Raw genomic sequence first — 22,319 nt, forward strand, 5'->3', positions numbered from 1 at the left:
AGATGCTTGGGAGTTGAGACGAATAGGTTCTATTCTTTCCTTTTACGAACTTGTCGTGTAATCTTGCTCATAAGTAGTCTTACTGAAGTTAATGGGACCTTTCATGAAGTACTGTGCTATGTTACATAAGGCCTACATGGCCTTCTTTCTTCAGCTTACTTCTCTGTAATGGCTGTAAAAAATCCATAACTAAAAGTACCTCAGAAAAGAGTTTGGAGGCTTAATTAATGTTTGTAAAGTGATTTGAGACACGTGAATAAAAGATGCAGAATATATGCAAAATAGTATTACCACGCCTGCAAAAATTGCCACGGAAGTACTAAAGGCCTCAATTTCTTCTTTTAATATTTTACAGTGAATCTTGGTTTTGTGAAAGGAGCCAGGTAGACGTTGTGGAGACTGAAATCCTCTGACAAATGGTCCTGATCCTACAAACACTGATATGAGTCAGTGATTCAGTGGAATCACTCACATGTTCAAATTTAAACACATGGGTAAACAATTGCAGGATCAGGGTCTAATTGAGAAAATGGAAATGTGAGGCTGATGTTCCAGCTGTTATTTTGGATGAGATCTAAAATTTGCCATAAGTGGAACTGGATGTCTCATGAGACTGGAAATGGGATGCAGAATCTTTCACCTTTTAGATTGCTGGAATGAACGGAGTCCTAGTTTTTGATAATAAAAAAAGAATTACTATCATGTGCCATCTGTTCACTGGCCTAAGTTAAATGAGTTGGTGATCTCAGTCCAATTTCAGTGCACCAGTTTACTCATTACAACTCGCAATGTCCCTAGAGAGGATAAGATTGAATAGACATGGAAACTAACTATTCTGTCAGAGCAAAGTCATGTTGGCAGAGATTGCACTACCATACTGCCCAGGCTGTACTTGTTCTTTGGGTAAACGGAATATATCTCTCTCCAGAGTGGTCAATCCAATCCCTTTCATGAACAGTTAATTAACTAATTTTTAAACGAGAAAAATACCAACACCCCCACATACAATAATAATACTATGGAATAAAAGTAATGCATGGGAATCAGGGCAGTCTACAGGAATTAGCACTGGAGTAGCAGTCTTGATTGCTAGTTCCAGCTATGCTATTGATTTGCTTTGTGTCCTTGGTCAAATCGCTTGACTCCTGTTTGTCTCAATTTTTCTCTTCTGTAAAATAAGGATAACGATAAGTCCTAGCGGTATTTTGAAAACTGGTTGATATTTGTGCATCACTTTGAAGATTACAAAAACTATGTAAAGCTAAATATTGTTACGAACATTTTAAGACTGAAGGAAGCTGTGCAGCTCATCTACTTACCTATCTATTTATTTTTCCAGTTTATTAACTTTTGTAATTTAATTTTGTATGTAAGTGCTTGATATAGCCAATTTTTTCAGGCTGTGCAAGTTGCGAAATGCAGTGGATGCCGATGACACAATGGTTTACTTGTTTAGGGGAAGTGCTAATGATCTAATAATGGGATGGTAAGTCAGGAACCACTGACTTTCTAAAACATTTTAAAAACTTTTAAAATAATTTTAAAAAGAGCAGGTCCAGATAACTTGCATGCAAAAAGTTTAAAAGAGCTGACTGAGGAGCTCACTATTTTGGTACTGTTGATTTTGAATAATTCTTGGAACACTGGGGAAGTTCTAGAAGACTGCAGTAAAGCAAATGTTGTGCCAGTATTTAAATGGATAAATGGGATGACCCGACTAATGATAGGCCTGTCAGCCTGACATCAATACCAGGCAAGATAAAGGAGAAATGGGCTGAAATGGGACTTCATTAAGAATTAAAGGAGGTTAGTATAATTTATGCCAATCAACTTGGGTTTATAAAAAATAGATCCCGTCAAAGTAACTTGATTTTTTTATGAGATTACAAGTTTGGTTGATAAAGTAGTAGCACTGATATAATATACTAGGGCTTCTGTAAAGCATTTGACTTGATACTGCCCAACAATTTGACTAAAAAAACTAGACTGATACAAAATTAACATGGTACACATTAAAAACTGGCTAACTGATATGTCTCACAAAATGTAATTGTAATTGGGAAATCATTATCAAGTGGGTGTGTTTCTACTGGAGTCCCACAGGGATTGGTTCTTGCCCCTACAGTATTTAACCTTTTTATCAATTACCTGGAAGAAAATATAAAATCAATACTGATAAAATTTACGGTTGACACAAAAATTGGGGGAGTAGTAAATAATGGAGAGAATAGGTCACTTACACAGAGCATTTGGATTGCGTCATAGGTGGGTGCGAGCAAACAATATGCATTTTAATATGGCTAAATGTAAATGTATTCATCTAGGAACAAAGAATGCAGGTCAGACTTACAGGATGGGGGAGGGGGCTCTATCTTGGGAAGCAGTGACACTTGGGGATTGTGGTGGATAAATCAGCTGAAGATGAGTTCTCAGTGTGATGCTGAGGCCAAAAGGGACACTGGAATCCTTGGATGCATAAACTTAGGAATCTCAACTAGGAGTAATGAGATTATTTTACCTCTGTATTTGGCACTGGTGTGACCACTGCTGGAATATTGTATCCAGTTCTGGTGTCCACAATTCAAGAAGGATGTTGATAAATTAGGGTTCAGAGAAGAAGCTTGAGAATGATTAAAAGATTAGATAACATGCTTTATAATGATAGATGTAAGGAGTTCAATCTAGTTGGTTAACTAAGAGAAAATTAAGGGGCGACTTGATGACAGTCTTTAAGTACCTACATGGGAAACAAATATTTAATAATGGGCTCTTCAGCCTCGCAGAGAAAGGTATACATGATCCAATGTCTGGAAGTTGAAGCTAGACAAATTGAGATGGAAAATAAACTGTAAATTTTTAACTGTGAGAGCAATTAACCTTTGGAACAATTTACCCAGGGTTGTGGTGGATTCTTCATCATTGGCAATTTTTAACTCTATGCTCTAGTTCAAAGAGGGATTATTTTGGGAAGTTCTATGCCCTGTGTTATACAGGAGGTCAGTTTAGATGATCACAATGGTCCCGTCTGGCCTTGTGTGACAGGATGCTATCAGCAGCACCCTGGTCACTGACATTGCTGCAGCCTGGAGGAGGCTGCAGGCCCAACTGAAGGCAATGACACACCTTCTGGTGGGGGATTGTGAGCACCTGGGTGATAATGACTGGTTTAACAAGGTAATTGGGGAGCTTAGAAGGAGCTCTTGGGAGGTAACTCAGAGAGTGAGCCTGGGCTGGGGAGTGAGGGCTGCAGGGAAGTTTGTCTTTGCTATAAGCCTGTGTTTCATGTTATGGGGAGGTAAGGGGGAAATAAATGCACACCTTCATGAAGGATAAACAGCCTGGCATGTGTTTATGATTGTGGAATCACCTGAACTAATCAGGCAGTGAGGTTCACTGGGTAGTGATGGAGGCGCCTTGTGACACTTTGGAATCTATCAGTTACTGTGTTGATTATTTCACTGACTTGATTCTGGCCTTTGTCAAGTCACCTAATCTTTGTGTATCAGATATCAAGTGTATCTTACTTCACTACAGTATCTCAAAGGGTGCAATGACGATTAATAGTCTATGTTTGTCCAGTGCTTGGAGAAGTTAAGTCTTTAAAAGTGCTAAGTAGTAGTATTTTCTTTGTTATTAATACCCATGCCAAATGCCAGAAACAAAACTATGGCGCAAGTTCCAGCCTTAGGAGAATCATCAATTTAATCAATAATCTTAAAGTACAGTTTTATATGAATAGAAGAATAGTGTATCATTTGGATTTCATAAGGATACTATGATTTCTAAATACAGAGATATTGAGATTTCCTAATCTGACTGTTACATTGTTTTCTCTCCTCTTTCCTTCACACATACTTTTCTCAAAGACAAATCCCTCCCCACTTTACCTCAGGTGTTTTCATGGAGCGGGGGGAGGAATTGGTGTCCTGCAACTGTTTGCCAGTCCAGAGCCTCCTTCTACTGGATTGTCCGAGATCTACTCCCCTTAAAGACATTGCTAATGGATCTGGTTAGTCAGCACATGCTGAAGATTAAAGGAGAAGGAACCCCAAAAGACACTGGACAAAATTGGTGGCCTACAAAATCTATTTTAGAAAGCTAAAAACAACAGACCCTGTATTGAGCATAATAGAGTATTGTATTTCTTTACATGTTCCTGCAAGTGGAGTAGCACTAGCCATTTTTTTATCTCTGCTGTCTGAGCGCCCTCCATTTGTAAATAATCTCTCAGTAGTGGGTAATCATTGTTACTGTAGGTTGTAGGCAGGACCACTATTCTTAAGGCTGCCTAATACTTTCCATTCTAAGAACCTGTTTTCATCTGATTATAATTTTGCCATTTCTCAGACTGGGGTTAGGGAAAATATTTTGTTTTGCCTATGTTAAATAAAATATGGAATATGGGCTTCAAATTTGGCAGGTGGACCATGAAAATCTGCCCAAATTTCAACAAGTACTTAGCATCTGAAAAATCACAATTCACACATACTCAACTGAGCCTTGATGGAATTTGGAAGCTAAATTCTCAGATTACAGCTGCACTGAGAATGTCTCTTCTGTGCCCTCAAGGGTTCCACTGCTGGCACACAAGAGAAGGAAGAATCGTGTCTAGCATAAAGAGGGGTGAGCAGTAGGGAGGAATATGGGGAGGTGGTTGGAGGCAGAAACAGGCTGCAAGGTGAGGAAAGAGAAGGGGGAACAGAGACAATGTGTGAATATTGGTTTGTAACCACAAAAGCACATTCTCTTCAAGAATATGAGTTGAACCCAGGAACCTTGAATCTCAGCATTCCTCTGCTGTCTAGCAAATAGCTCTGAAACCTGCTGGAAAAGTGTGTGTCAGATCCCCATTTAGTGGTTTGTTCACATAGAGGATAACAGCCTTCTACTGCTATCAATTACTCCATTAGCTCAAGTTGTATAGAGCTCTGTGCTCTGGATCTAAAGATTCCAGTTCTGTTGATGACCCTTGTAAAGGGTTCGTATGGTAGCATTTCATTTTTTCCAGGATTCTTCTTCTTGTTGTTGTTATTAAACCTAGGAAATTATATTAAAAAGTCAAGGAAGACCTTTGCCTCATTCAGCACAGAGGATAGATGGCGCTCAAGGAATCTATTAGGTCTGTGTAGTGCATGAGTCTGTTGTCTGTAGGACCTCTTGTCTTAATTTAGATGAATACATGGGCCCAAAGAGTTAAGTATTAACATGACCCTGTCACTGTTCAACATTGAACAGTGTTAAAGAAGCTTTAGAGCGTTTTATATAGAGACCTCAACCTGTTTAGTACCATGGAAAACACACGATTAACATCTTTCTTCTATTTAAGATACAGAAAAGCAGGAAAAACAGTTAAGGCATTTGAAATGTAAAATGTTAAGAAAGGCTTTCATTTTAACGACATTCATTGTTCCCTGTCCCTTTCCCTGTCGAGAGTCTTCAGAAGGAATCCACCCGCACCCCTGTTTGACAGTCTTTTAGATGGTAATAAGTGTCTTTTTTGGGGAAAAGATAAGTTAGCTGAGATGGGCTGGAGCTATCATTGTTGCTGTTATTGTTAAAGTCCTGTCCTATTTCCTAGAAGACAAAACAAAACAAAAATACATAGGGAAAGAAAAGATAGTAAAGATGGAAAATATTGCTTCTGTCTCTGATGTCAACTCTTACTACATTTTTACTGCTGGAAAAACATAGGCACAGCAAATGGTCTTAGCCACTCAGAGACCTGGCAAATTTGTATCAACATTGGCTGTTCTAGGGCATTACTTTCAGTTATCTCTCTTACAGCAGTGTTACAAAATACACAGTGTTGCCTGGCTAAGTCAGACTTTTATTGAACAGAAGTCAAAAGAGAGGGATAGTAAAGAGAAGTAGTATGGTGGGACAGGAAAATACATGTGGGAGAGGAGTGTGACAAAGTCTCACATTCTAGGTGGTCTTTGGGATTTTGCTGGAGCCAGTGAAGAGGGCGATATCATATAGGTCCCTCTCTCTCTGGCCCAGTCTGGTCAGGACATCTCTTTGGCTAAACAACTAGTGGGGCCTCTGGACGATCGAGATACAAAAGGAGCACTTAAAGATGATAAAGTCATTGCGGAGAAACTAAATGAATTCTTTGCTTCAGTCTTCTTGGCTGCGGGATCTTAGGGAGATTCCCAAACCTGAGCTATCCTTTGTAGGTGACAAATCTGAGGAATTGTCACAGATTGAAGTGTCACTAGAGGAGGTTTTGTAATTAATTGATAAACTTAACAGTAACAAGTCACTGAGACCAGATGGCATACACCCAAGAGTTCTGAAAGAACTCAAATGTGAAATTGCGGAACTATTAACTATGGTTTGTAACCTGTCCTTTAAATCAGCTTCTGTACCCAATGACTGGAAGATAGTAGTGTAACGCCAATATTTAAAAGGGTGCTAGGGGTGATCCCGGAAATTACAGACTGGTAAATCTAACGTCAGTACTGGGCAAATTAGTTGAAACAATAGTAAAGAATAAAATTGTCAGACACATAGAAGAACATAAATTGTTGGGCAAAAGTCAACATGGTTTCTGTAAAGGGAAATCATGTCTCACTAATCTATTAGAGTTCTTTGAAGGGGTCAACAAACATGTAGACAAGGGGGATCCAGGGGACATAGAGTACTTAGATTTCCAGAAAGCCTTTGACAAGGTCCCTCACCGAAGGCTCTTATGTAAATTAAGTTGTCATGGGATAAGAGGGAAGATCCTTTCATGGATTGAGAACTGGTTAAAAGACAGGGAACAAAGGGTAGGAATTAATGGTAAATTTTCAGAATGGAGAGGGGTAACTAGTGGTGTTCCCCAAGGGTCAGTCCTAGGACCAATCCTATTCAACTTATTCATAAATGATCTGGAGAAAGGGGTAAACAGTGAGGTGGCAAAGTTTGCAGATGATACGAAATTGCTCAAGACAGTTAAGACCAAAGCAGACTGTGAAGAACTTCAAAAAGAAATCACAAAACTAAGTGATTGGGCAACAAAATGGCAAATGAAATATAATGTGGATAAATGTAAAGCACATTGGAAAAAATAACCTCAACTATACATACAATACGATGGGGGCTAATTTAGCTACAACTAATCAGGAAAGAGATCTTGGAGTCATAGTGGATAGTTCTCTGAAGACGTCCACGCAGTGTGCAGCGGCAGTCAAAAAAGAAATGGGATATTAGGAATCATTAAAAAAGTGATAGAGAATAAGACAGAGAATATCTTATTGCTCTTATATAAATCCATGATACACCCACATCTTGAATACTGCATACAGATGTGGTCTCCTCATCTCAAAAAAGATATACTGGCATTTTGAAAAGGTTCAGAGAAGGAAAACTAAAATGATCAGGGCTTTGGAATGGGTCGCATATGAGGAGAGATTAAAGAGGCTAGGACTTTTCAGCTTGGAAAAGAGGAGACTAAGGGGGAATATGATAGAGGTATGTAAAATCATGAGTGGTGTGGAGAAAGTGAATAAGGAAAAGTTATTTACTTGTTCCCATAATATAAGAACTAGGGGCCACCAAATGAAATTAATGGGCAGCAGATTTAAGACAAATAAAAGGAAGTTCTTCTTCACACAGCACACAGTCAACCTGTGGAACTCCTTGCCTGAGGAGGTTGTGAAGGCTAGGACTATAACAGGGTTTAAAAGAGAATTAGATAAATTCATGGCGGTTAAGTCCATTAATGGCTGTTAGTCAGGATGAGTAAGGAATGGTGTCCCTAGCCTCTGTTTGTCAGAGGGTGGAGATGGATGGCAGGAGAGAGATCATTACCTGTTAGGTTCACTCCCTCTGGGACATCTGGCATTGGTCACTGTTGGTAGACAGGATACTGGGCTGGATGGACCTTTGGTCTGACCCAGTATGGCCATTCTTATGTTCTTATTCAGTGCAGATGGCATGTGGTAAATAAGGCTTGGACCTTACATTGAATGAGAAGGATACAAAGAACTACAGTAACTCCCCACTTAACGTCCTCTCGCTTAACGTTGTTTCGCTCTTATGTCCTTGCTCAATTACAGAACATGCTCCATTTAAAGGTGTGCAATGCTTCACTATAATGTTATTTGGCTGCCTGCTTTATCCACAGCTGGCAGCCCCCCTATCAGCTCCCCTATGCCCTCCCCACAGCTACTCCTGCCTGCCAGCAGACCCCACGGATCAGCACCTTCCCCTCCTCCCCCCGCCTCCTGCCCATGGCAATCTGCTGGCTTGTGGCATTGAGGAGGGAGGGGGAGGAGTGAGGATTTGGCACGCAGACTCCCCCTCCCTCCCATCTCCCAAACGCCACAAACCAGCTGATTGATGTGGACTGGAGGCAAGGGGAGGGAGAGGGGAGGCTGTGCATCAAGTCCTTACTCCTACCCCCTCCCTCCTGCCCCCTGAATGTTACAAGCCAGCTGATTGCCACGGGCAGAAGGGAGGGGGGAGGAGCGAGGACGCGGCGTGCCTCCCCCACCCTGCCCTTCCTCCTGCCTGTGGCAATCAGCTGGTTTGCGGTGTTCAGGAGGCAGGGGGAGTCTGCATGCCATGTCCTCTCTCCTCCCCCTCCTTCCTGCCTCCTGAACGCCACAAGCCAGCTGATTGCCCTGGGCAGGAGGCAGGGGAGGGAGGGGGGAGGAGCTAGGATGTGGCGTGCGGAGTAAAGGGGGAGGTGGGGAAGAAGAGGCAGGTTAAGGGTCGGAGCTTGGGGGAAGAGGTGGAGTGGGTGGGCCGAGGGTTGAGCCTCCCGCCCCTGGTGCTTGCAAAGTAGGGGAAGCTGCTGCTGCTGCTGTTGTGAAACATGCTTCTCCTAGCCTACAGCACCTTCAGCCTCCTTGCCTGTGGGGGCACCTCCCAACTATAGTACTGCACTGTATGGCAAAAAAAAAATTTCCCTGGAACCTAACCCCCCATTTATATTCATTCTTATGGGGAAATTGGATTAGTGTAACATTGTTTCACTTAAAGTTGCATTTTTCAGGAACATAACTACAACGTTAAGTGAGGAGTTACTGTATTGAATAGCTACCCATTCAGTGGGCACTGTCCGTTATGGGCACTGAATGAGGCAGAGGTCCTATGGAAAAAATAGTATTTGATCATGTGATTAAAGACTTAATTATAATACATAGGTACAATTCACTACAAATATATGGGCTGAATTAAAGTTGCACAGGGAAATTTAATTCAGACATTTCCTAACTTCTGCATCTGTGTGCTTGATTTTTCAACTGTAACTTTCTTTTAACATAGTGGGGTGTGTGTGTGTGATATTGTAATATACTAAAGAGGCAAAGCAGTGATAGGAAGTTATTGATTCTGTGCTGTATGTTTTGTCTCTGATGTAGTAAATTATGAAATATTTTCAGGATATCATGTTCTACCCTGTTCTTTTTCGAGTGATTGCTCCTATGCATTCCAGTTAGGTGTGCGCGCCGTGCGTGCACGGCTCTCCGGAACATTTTTACCCTAGCAACTCCGGCGGGCCAGCTGGGCGCCCCCTGGAGTGGCGCTGCTATGGCGCCTGTTATATACCCCAGCTGGCCCGTCTGCTCCTCAGTTCCTTCTTACCGCCCGTGACGGCCAGTTGGAACTGTGGAGTGCTCTCTGTCCTCCACAACCCTAGCTCTCGCTACCTTCTCATGTATATAGTTCGTTTAGTGATTAGTGTAGATAGTTTCTGTTAGTTAGATAGTTAGTTTTTAGGATAAGGTTAAGGGGGGTTTTCCCCTCCCTTTCCTCCCCCGGTGCGGGCTCATGCCCAAGGCACCGGGCTTTAAGCCCTGTGCATCTTGCCAGCGGCCTATGCCAGTAGGGGACCCGCACGACTCCTGCCTCCGGTGCCTCGGCGAGAGTCACAGGGCAGATAAGTGCCCTATCTGTTCTTCTTTTAAACCCCGGACGCATAAGGAGCGGGACATACGATTGAAGCAGCTCCTCATGGAGGCTTCGCTCCAGCCCCCGGCACCGTCCGCGCCGGCGCCGAAGGCTTCATCGTTCCGGAGCGCACCGCTGGCCCCGGGCCGTTCCGGCACCGAGATTACGCATCCTCAGCCACCGGCACCGAAGGCCTGGCACTGCTCCCTCTCGCCGTCAAGGAAGCGGAAGCTGGCGAAAGTGGGTGCCAAGCCCCACGCTGAGGACCCAGCAGCCAAGACAGTTGCGCCACCTGCGGTCCCCGCTGTGGCTGTGCACAGGACGTGCACCGGGCCGTTGACTCCGGCGCCGCAAGGGCCGTCGAGTCCGGCACCGCCATGCTCCCCGGCAGCGGCCGCGGTTGAGCTCTGGCTGCCATCGACGGAGACTTTCTCCACGGCGCGCGAGCTCATAGAGCTCACAGAGGCACCGAGCCTCCGGCCCCTGGCACCGCTGGTGCGGGCTGTCGTTTCAGCGGGAAAGCCGGCAATGATGGTACGGCCCCCCTCTCCGGACAGACGGCACGGACGACGCTCCCGGTCCCGGTCACGCTCCTGGTCCCGCCGCAGGTCACCGTCCCGTCGCTCGCAATCGCGGCACCGCTCGCCATCGTGGTACCGGTCACCGTCCCGACGCCGGCCGCAGGCCCGGTACCGTTCGACATCGTGGTACCGGTCGCACTCCCGGCGTCGCTCCAGGTCCCGAACGCCGTCGCGTCGGCACCGACGGAGGTCTGCTTCCCGGCACCGTTCCCGGCACCACGATTTGCGCAGCCGCTCCCGGCGCCGCAGGTCCGGATCCCGGTCGAGCTCCCGGCACCGGTCGAGCTCCCGGCACCGCAGCGGACAGTGGTCTCGGTCACCATCCCGGTACCGTGCAGACCGGCACCGATCCTCGGCACCGTCCGGGGACAGACTGCCTCAGTCGGCGGCGCAATTCGTCAGCGCCTTGGCTCCTCCATGGCCATCCCGCCCCGCGTCGGTTGCTTCCGGGGCAGACAGTTACAGGCACCTGCCGCCTACCCCACAAGGCCAACCTCAGGGGGCACAGCAGTGGGGCTTCTGGGTTCCCTGGGCCCAGTACGAGACTCAGGGGGTGCCATTCCCCCCAAGAGCCCCTGCCTCCGAGCGCAGGGTACCAGAGGCAACCGTCAGCCGACCGGCCCCTTCATCACCAGGCGCGGTTTCCATACCGCCTGAACCCCAGAGGCACACGCAGCCCGACCCAGCCGACGAGCAGTCAGCAGATCCATCGTCGGAGGCTGTCGTCCAGGGCTTATCCTCCTCGTCCTCACCTGACGAGGCGGTGGCCGGAGCGTCGGCCAAGGAGCCTCCGCCGATAGACCTAAAGGCGCACCAAGACCTGCTTCGCTGCGTGGCGACGGCTATGGCTCTCCCCGTGGCGGAGGTCCAGGAGGACGAGGACCCCATAACGAATGTCATTGGAGCAGAGGCTCCAGTGCGCGTGGCATTACCGTTCATGCGGACGATACAAAAGAATGCCACCACACTCTGGCAGACGCCTGCGTCCATCCCTCCTACGGCCCGTGGGGTTGAGCGCAAGTACTCTGTTCCCCCCACGGGCTACGAGTATCTATATACTCACCCGACCCCGGACTCGTTGGTCGTTCAGTCGGTCAACGACAGGGAGAGGCATGGTCAACCTGCCCCTGCGCCAAAGTCGAAGGACGCGCGGCGAATGGACCTATTAGGCCGCAAGGTCTACTCGGCGGGCGGCTTGCAACTTCGCATCGCCAACCAGATGGTCCTCCTCGCCAGGTACGTGTACGACATCATGGCGTCCCTGGTGAAGTTTACAGAGCTCCTACCAACAGCCTCCCGCCAGGAATTCTCCGCGTTGTTGGAGGAGGGGAAGAAATCGTCCAGGTCCTCCATCCAGGCCGCCCTTGACTCTGTGGACTCGGGAGCTCGGACCTTGGCCTCAGGGGTGACGATGCGGCGCATCTCCTGGCTGCAGTCCTCCATCCTGCCGCCGGAGGTGCAGTATACGTTGCAGGACCTGCCCTTTGACACACAGGGTCTTTTCTCTGAGAAAACTGATTCCCGGATCCAGACGCTGAAGGACGGTCGCATCGCCATCCACACCCTCGGGATGCACACACCGGCTCCTCAGCGCAGGTCCTTCCGACAACAACCCTCCCGGTCTTTCCCGCAACAACGGTATCACCCGTACAACAGCAGGCGACCAGGCCCGAATCGCTGTCGACCATCCGGCAACAGGCGCAATCAGGCCCAGGCCCCTTCCAAGGCCCCCCAAGGGTCCAAACAGGCCTTTTGATGGGACGCCCGAGGACGGCCGATCACTCTCCCTACCGGATCCTACCCTTTTGTTTTACAACCACCTTTCCCATTTCTTTTCGGCGTGGTCCCGAATAACAACGGACAACTGGGTGCTTCAAACAGTACAGTCGGGATACCGCCTTCAGTTTGTTTCGCCCCTCCTTCCCACCCACCCTCCCTGTCCCTCTTCAGGGACCCCTCTCACGAGCAACTCCTCTTACAAGAGGTCCAGACTCTGTTGAGCGTGGGTGCCATAGAGGCAGTGCCTCAAGACAGGCGGGGCAGGGGATTCTATTCCCGATATTTTCTTATCCCCAAAGCGAAAGGAGGGCTACGTCCTATCCTGGACCTTCGCGAGCTGAACAAACATCTGCTCAAGCCCAAGTTTCGCATGGTCACCCTGGGGACCATCATTCCCTCTCTGGATCCGGGAGACTGGTTTGCCGCCTTCGACATGAAGGACGCCTACTTCCATGTCGCGATCTACCCTCCCCATCAACGCTACCTGCATTTCGTGGTGAACAACACTCACTACCAGTTCGCAGTGTTGCCATTCGGCCTATCCACCGCACCGAGAGTGTTTACCAAGTGCATGGCAGTGGTTGCCGCAGCCCTCCGCCGTCGTCAGATACACGTCTACCCGTATCTCGACGATTGGCTGGTTCGCGGAACGTCTCGGCGCCTGGTGATGGACCAGATGACAGAAATCCTGTCCCTCTTTCAGCGACTCGGTCTTCTCATCAATACCGAGAAGTCCACCTTGATTCCGTCGCAGCGGGTGGAGTTCATTGGAGCGGTCCTCGACTCCTCGTTGGCCCGCGCCTGCCTACCACGCTCTCGGCACCAGACGATGGTCTCCATCATCCGGGACCTTGTCACCTTCCCGACCACGACGGTACGATCCTGCCTCTGCCTCCTGGGCCACATGGCATCGTGTACGTATGTCACCGCGTACGCGCGGCTCCACCTCCGCCCGTTCCAGTCTTGGCTAGCGTCGGTGTACCGGCCGCATCGAGATCCCATCGACATGATGGTCACGATCACCAAGCTGACCCTCGAGTCCCTCCGCTGGTGGCTTGACCCGGAGGTCGTGTGTGCGGGCGTCCCGTTCCACCCTCCTCATCCATCCACCACTCTGACCACGGATGCCTCAGTGCTCGGTTGGGGGGCTCACCTGGGCGACCTTCACACCCAAGGCCTTTGGTCGCCCCAAGAGCTCGCTCTGCACATCAATATCCGCGAGCTGCGAGTGATCCGTTTGGCGTGTCACACCTTCCGCACCTGCCTGCAAGGCCGCTGCGTGACAGTGTTCACGGACAACACCACAGCAATGTTCTACGTGAAAAAGCAGGGCGGAGCACGCTCCTCCCTCCTCTGCAAGGAAGCGCTGCTCCTGTGGGACTTCTGCGTGACCCACTCCATTCACCTGGAAGCGTCCTTTCTTCCGGGAGTGCAGAACACGCTGGCCGACCATCTCAGCAGGTCGTTCCTCTCCCACGAGTGGTTCCTCCGTCCCGATGTCGTGCACACAATCTTCCAGAGGTGGGGGTTTCCCCAAATAGACCTATTCGCCTCCAGGGAGAACAGGAAGTGCCACCTGTTTTGCTCGTACCAGGGTCGCTCGCCAGGCTCCCTGTCGGACGCCTTCCTTTACCCCTGGACGGATCGCCTCCTCTACGCCTTCCCTCCGTTCCCGCTCGTACACCAAGTGCTCCTGAAGCTTCGGAGGGACAGAGCCCACGTCATACTCGTAGCTCCGGCCTGGCCGAGGCAGCACTGGTACACCCTGCTGCTCGAGCTCTCCATTCGGGATCCCATCCCCCTTCCATTGTGGCCGGACCTCATCACCCAGGACTTCGGCAGACTCCGCCATCCGAACCTGCAGTCCCTCCATCTTACAGCTTGGTACCTGAGTGGTTGACCCACGCAGAGAGGGACTGTTCGGTGGCAGTACAGCAAGTCCTGCTAGAGAGCAGAAAGCCTTCCACTCGCTCCACCTATCTGGCGAAATGGAAGCGATTCGCACTCTGGTGTGATCAACGAGGCCTCAATCCATTCGTAGTCCCTGTCCCTACCATCCTGGACTACCTCTGGTACCTTAAGGAGCAAGGTCTTGCGGTCTCCTCCTTGAGAGTTCACCTGGCAGCAGTGTCCGCCTTTCGTCCATCTGTGGAAGGTCGGTCCATCTTCTCCAACCAGATGGTTTCCCGCTTCCTTAAAGGCCTGGACCGCTTGTACCCGCCGGTGCGGCGTCCTGCCCCAACCTGGGATTTGAACCTCGTGCTAGCCAAGCTGATGGGTTCCCCCTTCGAGCCCTTGGCCACGTGCTCCCTGCTCTACCTCTCCTGGAAGACAGCCTTCCTCGTTGCCATTACATCAGCGAGACGAGTCTCTGAGCTTCGTGCTCTAACGGTGGATCCACCATACACCGTCTTCCACGGGGACAAGGTACAGCTTCGACCACATCCGGCCTTCCTCCCTAAGGTGGTGTCGCCCTTCCACCTCAACCAGGAGATCTTCCTCCCGGTCTTCTTCCCGAAGCCGCGTGCCTCGCCTCGGGAGCAACAGCTTCACACCCTGGACGTCCGCAGGGCCCTTGCCTTTTACATCGAGCGGACGAAGCCTTTCCAGCGTTCGACCCAGCTGTTTGTAGCAGTCGCCGATCGCATGAAGGGTGAGCCGGTCTCCTCCCAGCGGATTTCTTCCTGGGTAACGGCATGTATTCGGACATGCTACGAGCTTGCTCGCGTGCCACCATGCCGCCTCACTGCTCATTCAACGAGAGCGCATGCCTCGTCGGCCGCCTTCCTGGCCCATGTTCCCATCCAGGACATCTGTAGAGCGGCCACCTGGTCTTCTGTCCACACCTTCGCCTCCCATTACGCGTTGGTGCAGCAATCTAGAGACGATGCAGCCTTCGGCTCCGCAGTCTTACACTCTGCCACGTCTCACTCCGACCCCACCGCCTAGGTAAGGCTTGGGAATCACCTAACTGGAATGCATAGGAGCAATCACTCGAAGAAGAAAAGACGGTTACTCACCGTTGTAACTGTTGTTCTTCGAGATGTGTTGCTCCTATCCATTCCAGACCCGCCCTCCTTCCCCACTGTCGGAGTAGCCGGCAAGAAGGAACTGAGGAGCGGACGGGCCGGCTGGGGTATATAACAGGCGCCATAGCGGCGCCACTCCAGGGGGCGCCCAGCCGGCCCGCTGGAGTTGCTAGGGTAAAAATGTTCCGGAGAGCCGTGCACGCACGGCGCGCACACCTAACTGGAATGGATAGGAGCAACACATCTCGAAGAACAACAGTTACTACGGTGAGTAACCATCTTATATGTGTCTGACTCTTTTCCTAGTTTTCCTTTGTGTGGATGTTCATTGAACCTTTTCACAGTAGTAATTCATTATGGCATCATAGAAAGCAGGAAACTGTTGGCTACTGCTTGAATTTTTGGCACAGGTTATAGTAAAGTTCTATGACTTTCTGTACTTCACAACATGGGACTCTATGTGTATATGTGGCCCTTGCTGTGTGAGATGGGAGCGTAATTAGGTGTTGGTAGAGCACTGCTAAACTAAGCATGTACTTCAGATGAAATGTTTTCTTAAAGACATTTGACCTTACTAGAATTGCTTAATAGCTATGGTGGGTAATAAATAGTTGTCAGCCTTTTTCAAGTCTTAATAAGGTTTATTCAAACAAAACTGACTTGTTTAATTTTCATAGCTGTACTGTACACTGATGTGCATGAAATAGAAATGTAATTTAGCAAGTGAAATCAAGGTTTATCTTCTAAATTAATCTACTGGTTCAGGAAACTAGATTTTAAATATTTGGTTAAGAGTTTAAATTCACTTTGAATTACAATCGGTGAAAATTTAACTATACATGTAGACCCTGAATATTTTTCTCCATCAGAAATATAAAAGCACAAAATATTAATATATTAGTTTATGATTAAAACTCCACCCTTTTTCCATTTTGTAGGTTAATATATTTCTAAAAATATTCTAATAAGATAAACTATTCTGTCTAAAGATTAGGAATCAATCACAGTACATCACTCTACTCATTTCAACAGAATTTTAGATATTAATGTTACATTACCTCATTTTTTAGTCTTAGTGAAAGTTAACAAAGAATACAGTTCACTACAAATATATGGACAAGTATTAAGTAAATCTAGTTTAATACAAAATTAAACTATTTTTGCCCATTGGATGTAGATTATAGAACTGCAGACAGAAACTGTTTTCCAGTACATTGCACTCAGTTGTGCAAACTTATTTTTTTAGGGTCAAAGAAGAACAAAAACCACAACCAACACAGTAAGTAAAATATCTTAAAAGTGCAGTAGGCTTGACTTTTCTACCTTTGCCATGTTCTGCTTTCTGCACCTTTGATGGTATTAGCTTTCACTAATACCTGATAGGCTGCAGCTAGTTTGTCATCTGCTTCCTGATTGGCTTGTAAGAGAGCTGCCTGCAGCTTCTTACTTCATCCACATGTTAACTGGATGTAGTTTCTTGCTGCCTGCTTGTGGCCTGGTTAAGTGTAAAACTTTATTTCCCTTACATCCTTAGTGGCTGACTTATTATTGCAGCTAACATTCCCATTGGCTGTAGCTTTTCCACCTGTATATTTCTATTATTATTGGGTAAGAAAACATTTAAACTAGTATGATTTATTTGGTTATTCAGTCACATTATTTGCTTATTTAAACAGGTGGTTTCCCTTTAGTGGGATCACTGAGCTGGTAAATAACGTTCTTCAGCCACAGCAAAAACAACAAAATGAAAAGGAGCCCCAGACGTAAGTAAGCTGCTCTCTGTAGACTAATTAATGTCTCTAGCATTAAAACATACTGGAGAGTATGTGTTAAATACTTTCCCATTCATAACATCCTTATAAGAGCATTTTACAAGCTGACACTGCCTTTGCTTTCAGAGCTTTGATTAGCAAAGAAAAATATGCAAATTAAGTGAGGGCCCACTTTTACCAGACAGTTGAGTTGATTAGATTAGAAAAAAAAATCTTAGGAACTCTCACTACTCCAGTTAATGCCTTTCCCTGCAAGTACTCTTTTTGAAAAACTTCCGATGAAGTTAACATGAGTTCTATGCATGGGAAGCTTGAATTATCAGACATGTAGTATTATATGTAGCAGGTCTATGTAGATACACAGTATTTATGATATGGGTCATACATAGAATGCTCTAAAATATACATAATACATTTGAAGAGCTGGGAATTTTCCATTTCATTTTTTTCATGATGTTGAAATATCTGTAAAGTTTCTGAGCTTTGACAGATATGAGGTGAAATCCTGGTCCTATTGTAGTCAATGGGAGTCTTGCCATTGACATCATGTGGACAGGATTTCGCTGATGGTCCTTTTACAGTGCCATGCCATGATGGATTTCCTTTAAGGAGAACCATATGAGAAATTAACAGTTAATGTTAAGGTTGAACAGAACCTGGCAAAGCTAGGAGATTCAGACTTACGGTTGAACTTAAATCATGCAGCTGAAAATAAAAAGAGAAGAAAGTTAAGAATAACTTTAATTTCAAATTTCCTAGATAAGTGTTACAGCCTTAATGTTAACCAAGTATCACTTTTTAATTTATGAAGTTTTATTTTATTTATTTACTTATTTTATGGGGAAAAGTCTTGTTGGTTTATATAATGAATTTTAAACATCTTTTTGGGCACATGCTTAGGTGGTTTTAAAATAGGCATTTTTATTATTTCTTTTATATATTTTTCAAAGACATGTCTGGTCCCTTTGTTAAATATATATTTAGTTGAGTTTCTTTTAGTTATTATAGGCAATGGCAGTTTTAGTTTATTGTGAAATATATATATTGAGAAACATAAGAATCTTCAAAAAATTGCACAGGAGAAAAATTTATGGGATTGGGTATTACTAAGTCCTGAATGTTGCAGTCCTTGCAAACATTCTTTAGAAAGGGCTGTATGATTTGGCACATAACTACATATAATACATATACAGAGAGAGAGAGAGAGAGAGAAAATTACAGTATAGATTTTATCAAATTTATCTTTTAGCTTGTAAGTGTATAAAAAAACTACTTGAGTGCAAAATTTCATGTGAAACTTTTAAAACTTTCAGCTAGAATTTTTTTTAAAGGAAAGCAATAACCTCCTCAAAAAAGGGTTAATAATGGAAATATTGACAACCTAAACTACAGCAGCAGAAATGTTTAACTATAAAGTTATATATTTGTTTTACTTATATTTTTCCAGACACACACTAACTATTTCAGTTTTATTCATACTTTTTTATGATATCTGAAGTATCTAATTTCACTCAATTATTCTGTAGGCTGTATTCAGGGGCGGCTCTACGTTTTTGGCCGCCCCAAGCAGTCATGCGCGGGAGGCGCCCGGGAGCCGCGGGAGCAGCGGACCTCCCGCGGGCATGACTGCAGAGGGACCGCTGGTCCCGCGTGGCTCGGCTGGACCTCCCGCAGCTGCGGACGGTTCGCGGGTCCGGCGGCTCCGCTTGAGCTGCCGCAGTCATGCCTGCGGGAGGTCCAGCCGAACTGCGGGACGAGCACCCCCTCCGCAGTCATGCCTGCGGCAGGTCCGGTCCTCCCGGGGCTCCGGTGGACCTCCCGCAGGCATGACTGCGGCAGGTCCGCCGGCCCAGCCTGCCGCCCCCCCCGGCCGCAGGGGACGCCCCCTAGATTTTGCCGCCCTAGGCACCAGCTTGTTTTGCTGGTGCCTAGAGCCGCCCCTGGCTGTATTACTTTCCAGCGATCTACTATGAGGAATATTCACTTTTAACATTATAATAGCTGTCTAATAATTAGCATGATTTATTATGCAGCAATTAGAATCAGAAAAGGAAGGGGAAAAATAGAAGAGTAGTCATCATCCTCCAGCTATGATTTCATCCTTTTAAAAATTTCTACAGGAGAGTGTATAATTTGTAATCCTAAAATCATAGATTTCTGGTAAAATTATAGAAGATCCTTTCTTTTTCTTCATGGAATATAACTCTGTTAGTTACTGCTTACGTTCAGCTCACTATGCTATGAAATTACTTAAAACACCAAGATATTTGGCATAGTGAACACTGAGCCAAATTCTGCTCTGGTGTATGCGCAATTCCCATTGAAGTCATGACAGCAGGGCTCCTAGAACTGGGGATAGAGCTGGTCAAAAAGTGGAAAAACAATTTCTGCAAAAAAAATTCAAAATTTCTTGCAGGGTTCAAAATTTTTTCCTTTTAAAATTGCTTTTTGGCCAAAATATATTTTGAAAAATTTAAAAAATATTTTTTTTTCCTTTCTCCTCTATTTTTCTTTTTTTGTCAGTGAGTACAATAAAATGATGTCCAGGTTGTGTGTGTGTTTTCTCCACTTTTCAAAGGTGAGGAAATTTTGAAAAGTTACAAAATGGCTAATGGAGGAGGAGAAGAATGAAAAAGTGTGTGTGTGGGAAAACAAAACATCATTCATTCTTTTGTATTCAGTAATGAAAAGGAAGGAGGATAAATGTGTGAAAAACATGAAAAATTTTGCAATTTTCAGTTTCAGTGAAAAAGTACAAACTTTTAAAAACAAACATACATAACTTTTCATGAAAGTTTTATGTTTTGGAAAAAAGGCCATTTTTCAGCAAAAAAGTTTTAGTGAAAAACTTTAACCACCTTTAATTGAGAGTAAAATTTGGTGACAATCTGTGAACGAAGTGGTAAAATATTTAATATTTTTTTTCATTATTTAAAAAATGTTCTTTTGATATTGACAAGTATCTTCAGACAAAAATAAGCTTACAAAATCTAATAGAGAATAAATATCTATAAAATTCAGTTACTGGAAGAAAACTCATTTACGTGGTTTCTTCAGACATTCAGTTACAAGTATTCAGAAGTCATTGAAGGGTCTGATCCTTCAACCTTTATTCATCTGAGGTTAATGGGATTAATGGATGAATTAGGGTTACCAGTTTGATTGTAATGCTTTTGCACTATTAACAGGCAATATGAAAAAAATCTTCACACAAAAAGTCTAGTGTGATATTTTTCAAGACATAAAAGTACTGTGTATTGTATTATTTCAGATACATCACCTCAGTACCTATAACGTCTAAAACCTGTGTATAAAGATACTACAATTGATCTGTTGTCTTTGGCAAATAGGGGTATGTATAGATGAAAAGAGGGACAATAAGCTGGCTAGATTTGTTTCTAAAATTCCCAAGATGAAATCAGTGGGGGACGGGAGGAAGGTGTGGTGGGGTGCTGAAGGAATTGAGGATGGAAACATACAGAAGGGACTCTGTGTGTTGGAGAAATGCATACTAGGTGAAGAAGGCAGTAAGGCATTCCCTGTTGGTCCATAACCATAATGTTAGGTGTCTATTACAAGCAAAAATAAAAACAAGAAATCTACACACTTGTAAAATACTCTTTAACTGACCATTAATTTAGCAGTGCTATACATTCACATCTCTAGTAACACAGATTTGAAGAGCTACTGCATACTGTTCTTCTAGAGCATATGGGAAATAACATACAAAAACTTCTAGATAGACTAGTACATGAACATGATATTTTGTTATGCTGCTGTATATGAACTAGAAGTACCATGGCCTACAAACAAACTTTCTAATTTGAATAAGAATTAGCAGATAAACTTGGAGAAGGAAAATCCAGTTGAAATTTTACTTTTCTCATTCATTATTGGTAACGTAAGTTAAAGTGTTTGTTTTTAAATTGATCTTTTGAGTTGACAGAGGTTATACCAATCTCCTAGAACTGGAAGGGACCTTGAAAGGTCATTGAGTCCAGCCCCCTGCCTTCACTAGCAGGACCAATTTTTGCCCCATATCCCTAAGTGGCCCCCTCAAGGATTGAACTCACAACCCTGGGTTTAGCAGGCCAATCCTGGCAATATGTCTTCTCTGTGAGGGCTGGCTCAAGAAAAAATTCAGACCCCCCCTTCAAAACAATTAACTTGGGCCATCCAGTATGCTATCTTCTCCCTAAGACATGTCCCAAATTGCTCTGTCGTGCCAGCAGGAAGAGACGGAGGAGAAGAAATAGGTGATGTGTTCAGAATTGGTACATTTGTGAAAAAGTTAATGTAATCCTGTATAGAAATGTCTTGTTACACGGGAGGAGACAGAAACCTGCAGTGTTTTCCCAGTTAGGACTTTGATAAAAGGGGAGACATCCTGATTCCTGAGGGGACTCTAATTATTAACACTACAGAATTCTCATCATGAAGCAGCTTTCACTCCACTTTTCAGGTCTGAAGCCTAAGTAGTAATGCTAGCATTTCAATTCATTTTGGTTCAGCCAATGGTATAATTTATCTGGGTTCCCTAACTTTTTTCTGCCTTTTTATGCCCTGCAGATGGCTGTTGCAGCTGGGGATTGCTGGGGGAGACTGGGAAATAGCATGGAGCAGGCTACACTCACTCACTCTGTGTAGAGTTTTATACTAATGCTTGCCACTATAGTATCCGAGCATCTCCCACATAAAATCAATAGCAATAATGGAGTCTGTAGTGGGCTACATGTTTCTTGCTCTCTTCCCTTTTAGGGGGAAAAAACAGTGTGGGGTACTATTTTGGGGGGGGATATAGGGTGGTGTTAATCCTGTGAATGTCATTCTCGTTATGTTGGAAAGGCTTTTTCTAAGAGGAAGGTTTCATAGCATTTTCCAAACATAGTCTGACTATGAATTTGCTTGCTTTCCCCTTGGAGTTTATTGCATAGCCTCTTGACTTAGAATGTTTTGTCCCCCAGCTCTCACATACTTCATCTTCATCACTGTCCCGGATGTTTGTATGTCAGCCAGGGATTCCTCACACTGAAGACATCCTCAGCTGCCCAGCTTATGCAGCTTTATGGCCCCTTTTCACCATCAGCCTCTGGCCTATCATTTTTGATTAATGCAAATAGGTTTAGTGTATTTTTGATTGAAAAGTAGATTCACATTATTTGACTTCACTGGGAGTTGCAGGTGCTCAGTATGCCTCAGGATTTGGGCCTGAGTTTATAATATTTTGTATTGTAAGCAAGTTGAAAAGTTGTGCAATTGTATTCTATAGTAAGCTCCCT

At 45.3% G+C, this 22,319-nt stretch overlaps 1 protein-coding gene across 6 annotated transcripts in view; it reads left to right on the forward strand.

The window, feature by feature from the left end:
* Positions 1–22,319, forward strand: part of RIMS2 (regulating synaptic membrane exocytosis 2) — a 787,778-nt gene that overhangs the window by 105,130 nt on the left and 660,329 nt on the right. Inside the window, exons 2-3 of one of the 6 annotated variants that reach the window (XM_039525817.1) lie at positions 16,515–16,547; positions 16,945–17,031. The exons of 4 other annotated variants lie outside the window; for them this stretch is intronic. In XM_039525817.1, the coding sequence (XP_039381751.1) occupies positions 16,515–16,547; positions 16,945–17,031 (120 nt within the window). The remainder of the gene's footprint in view (positions 1–16,514; positions 16,548–16,944; positions 17,032–22,319) is intronic. One more of the 6 variants, XM_039525805.1, reaches the window with a different exon arrangement.

This window comes from Mauremys reevesii, linkage group 2 (genome assembly GCF_016161935.1).
Source record: "Mauremys reevesii isolate NIE-2019 linkage group 2, ASM1616193v1, whole genome shotgun sequence".
NCBI lineage: Eukaryota > Metazoa > Chordata > Testudines > Geoemydidae > Mauremys > Mauremys reevesii.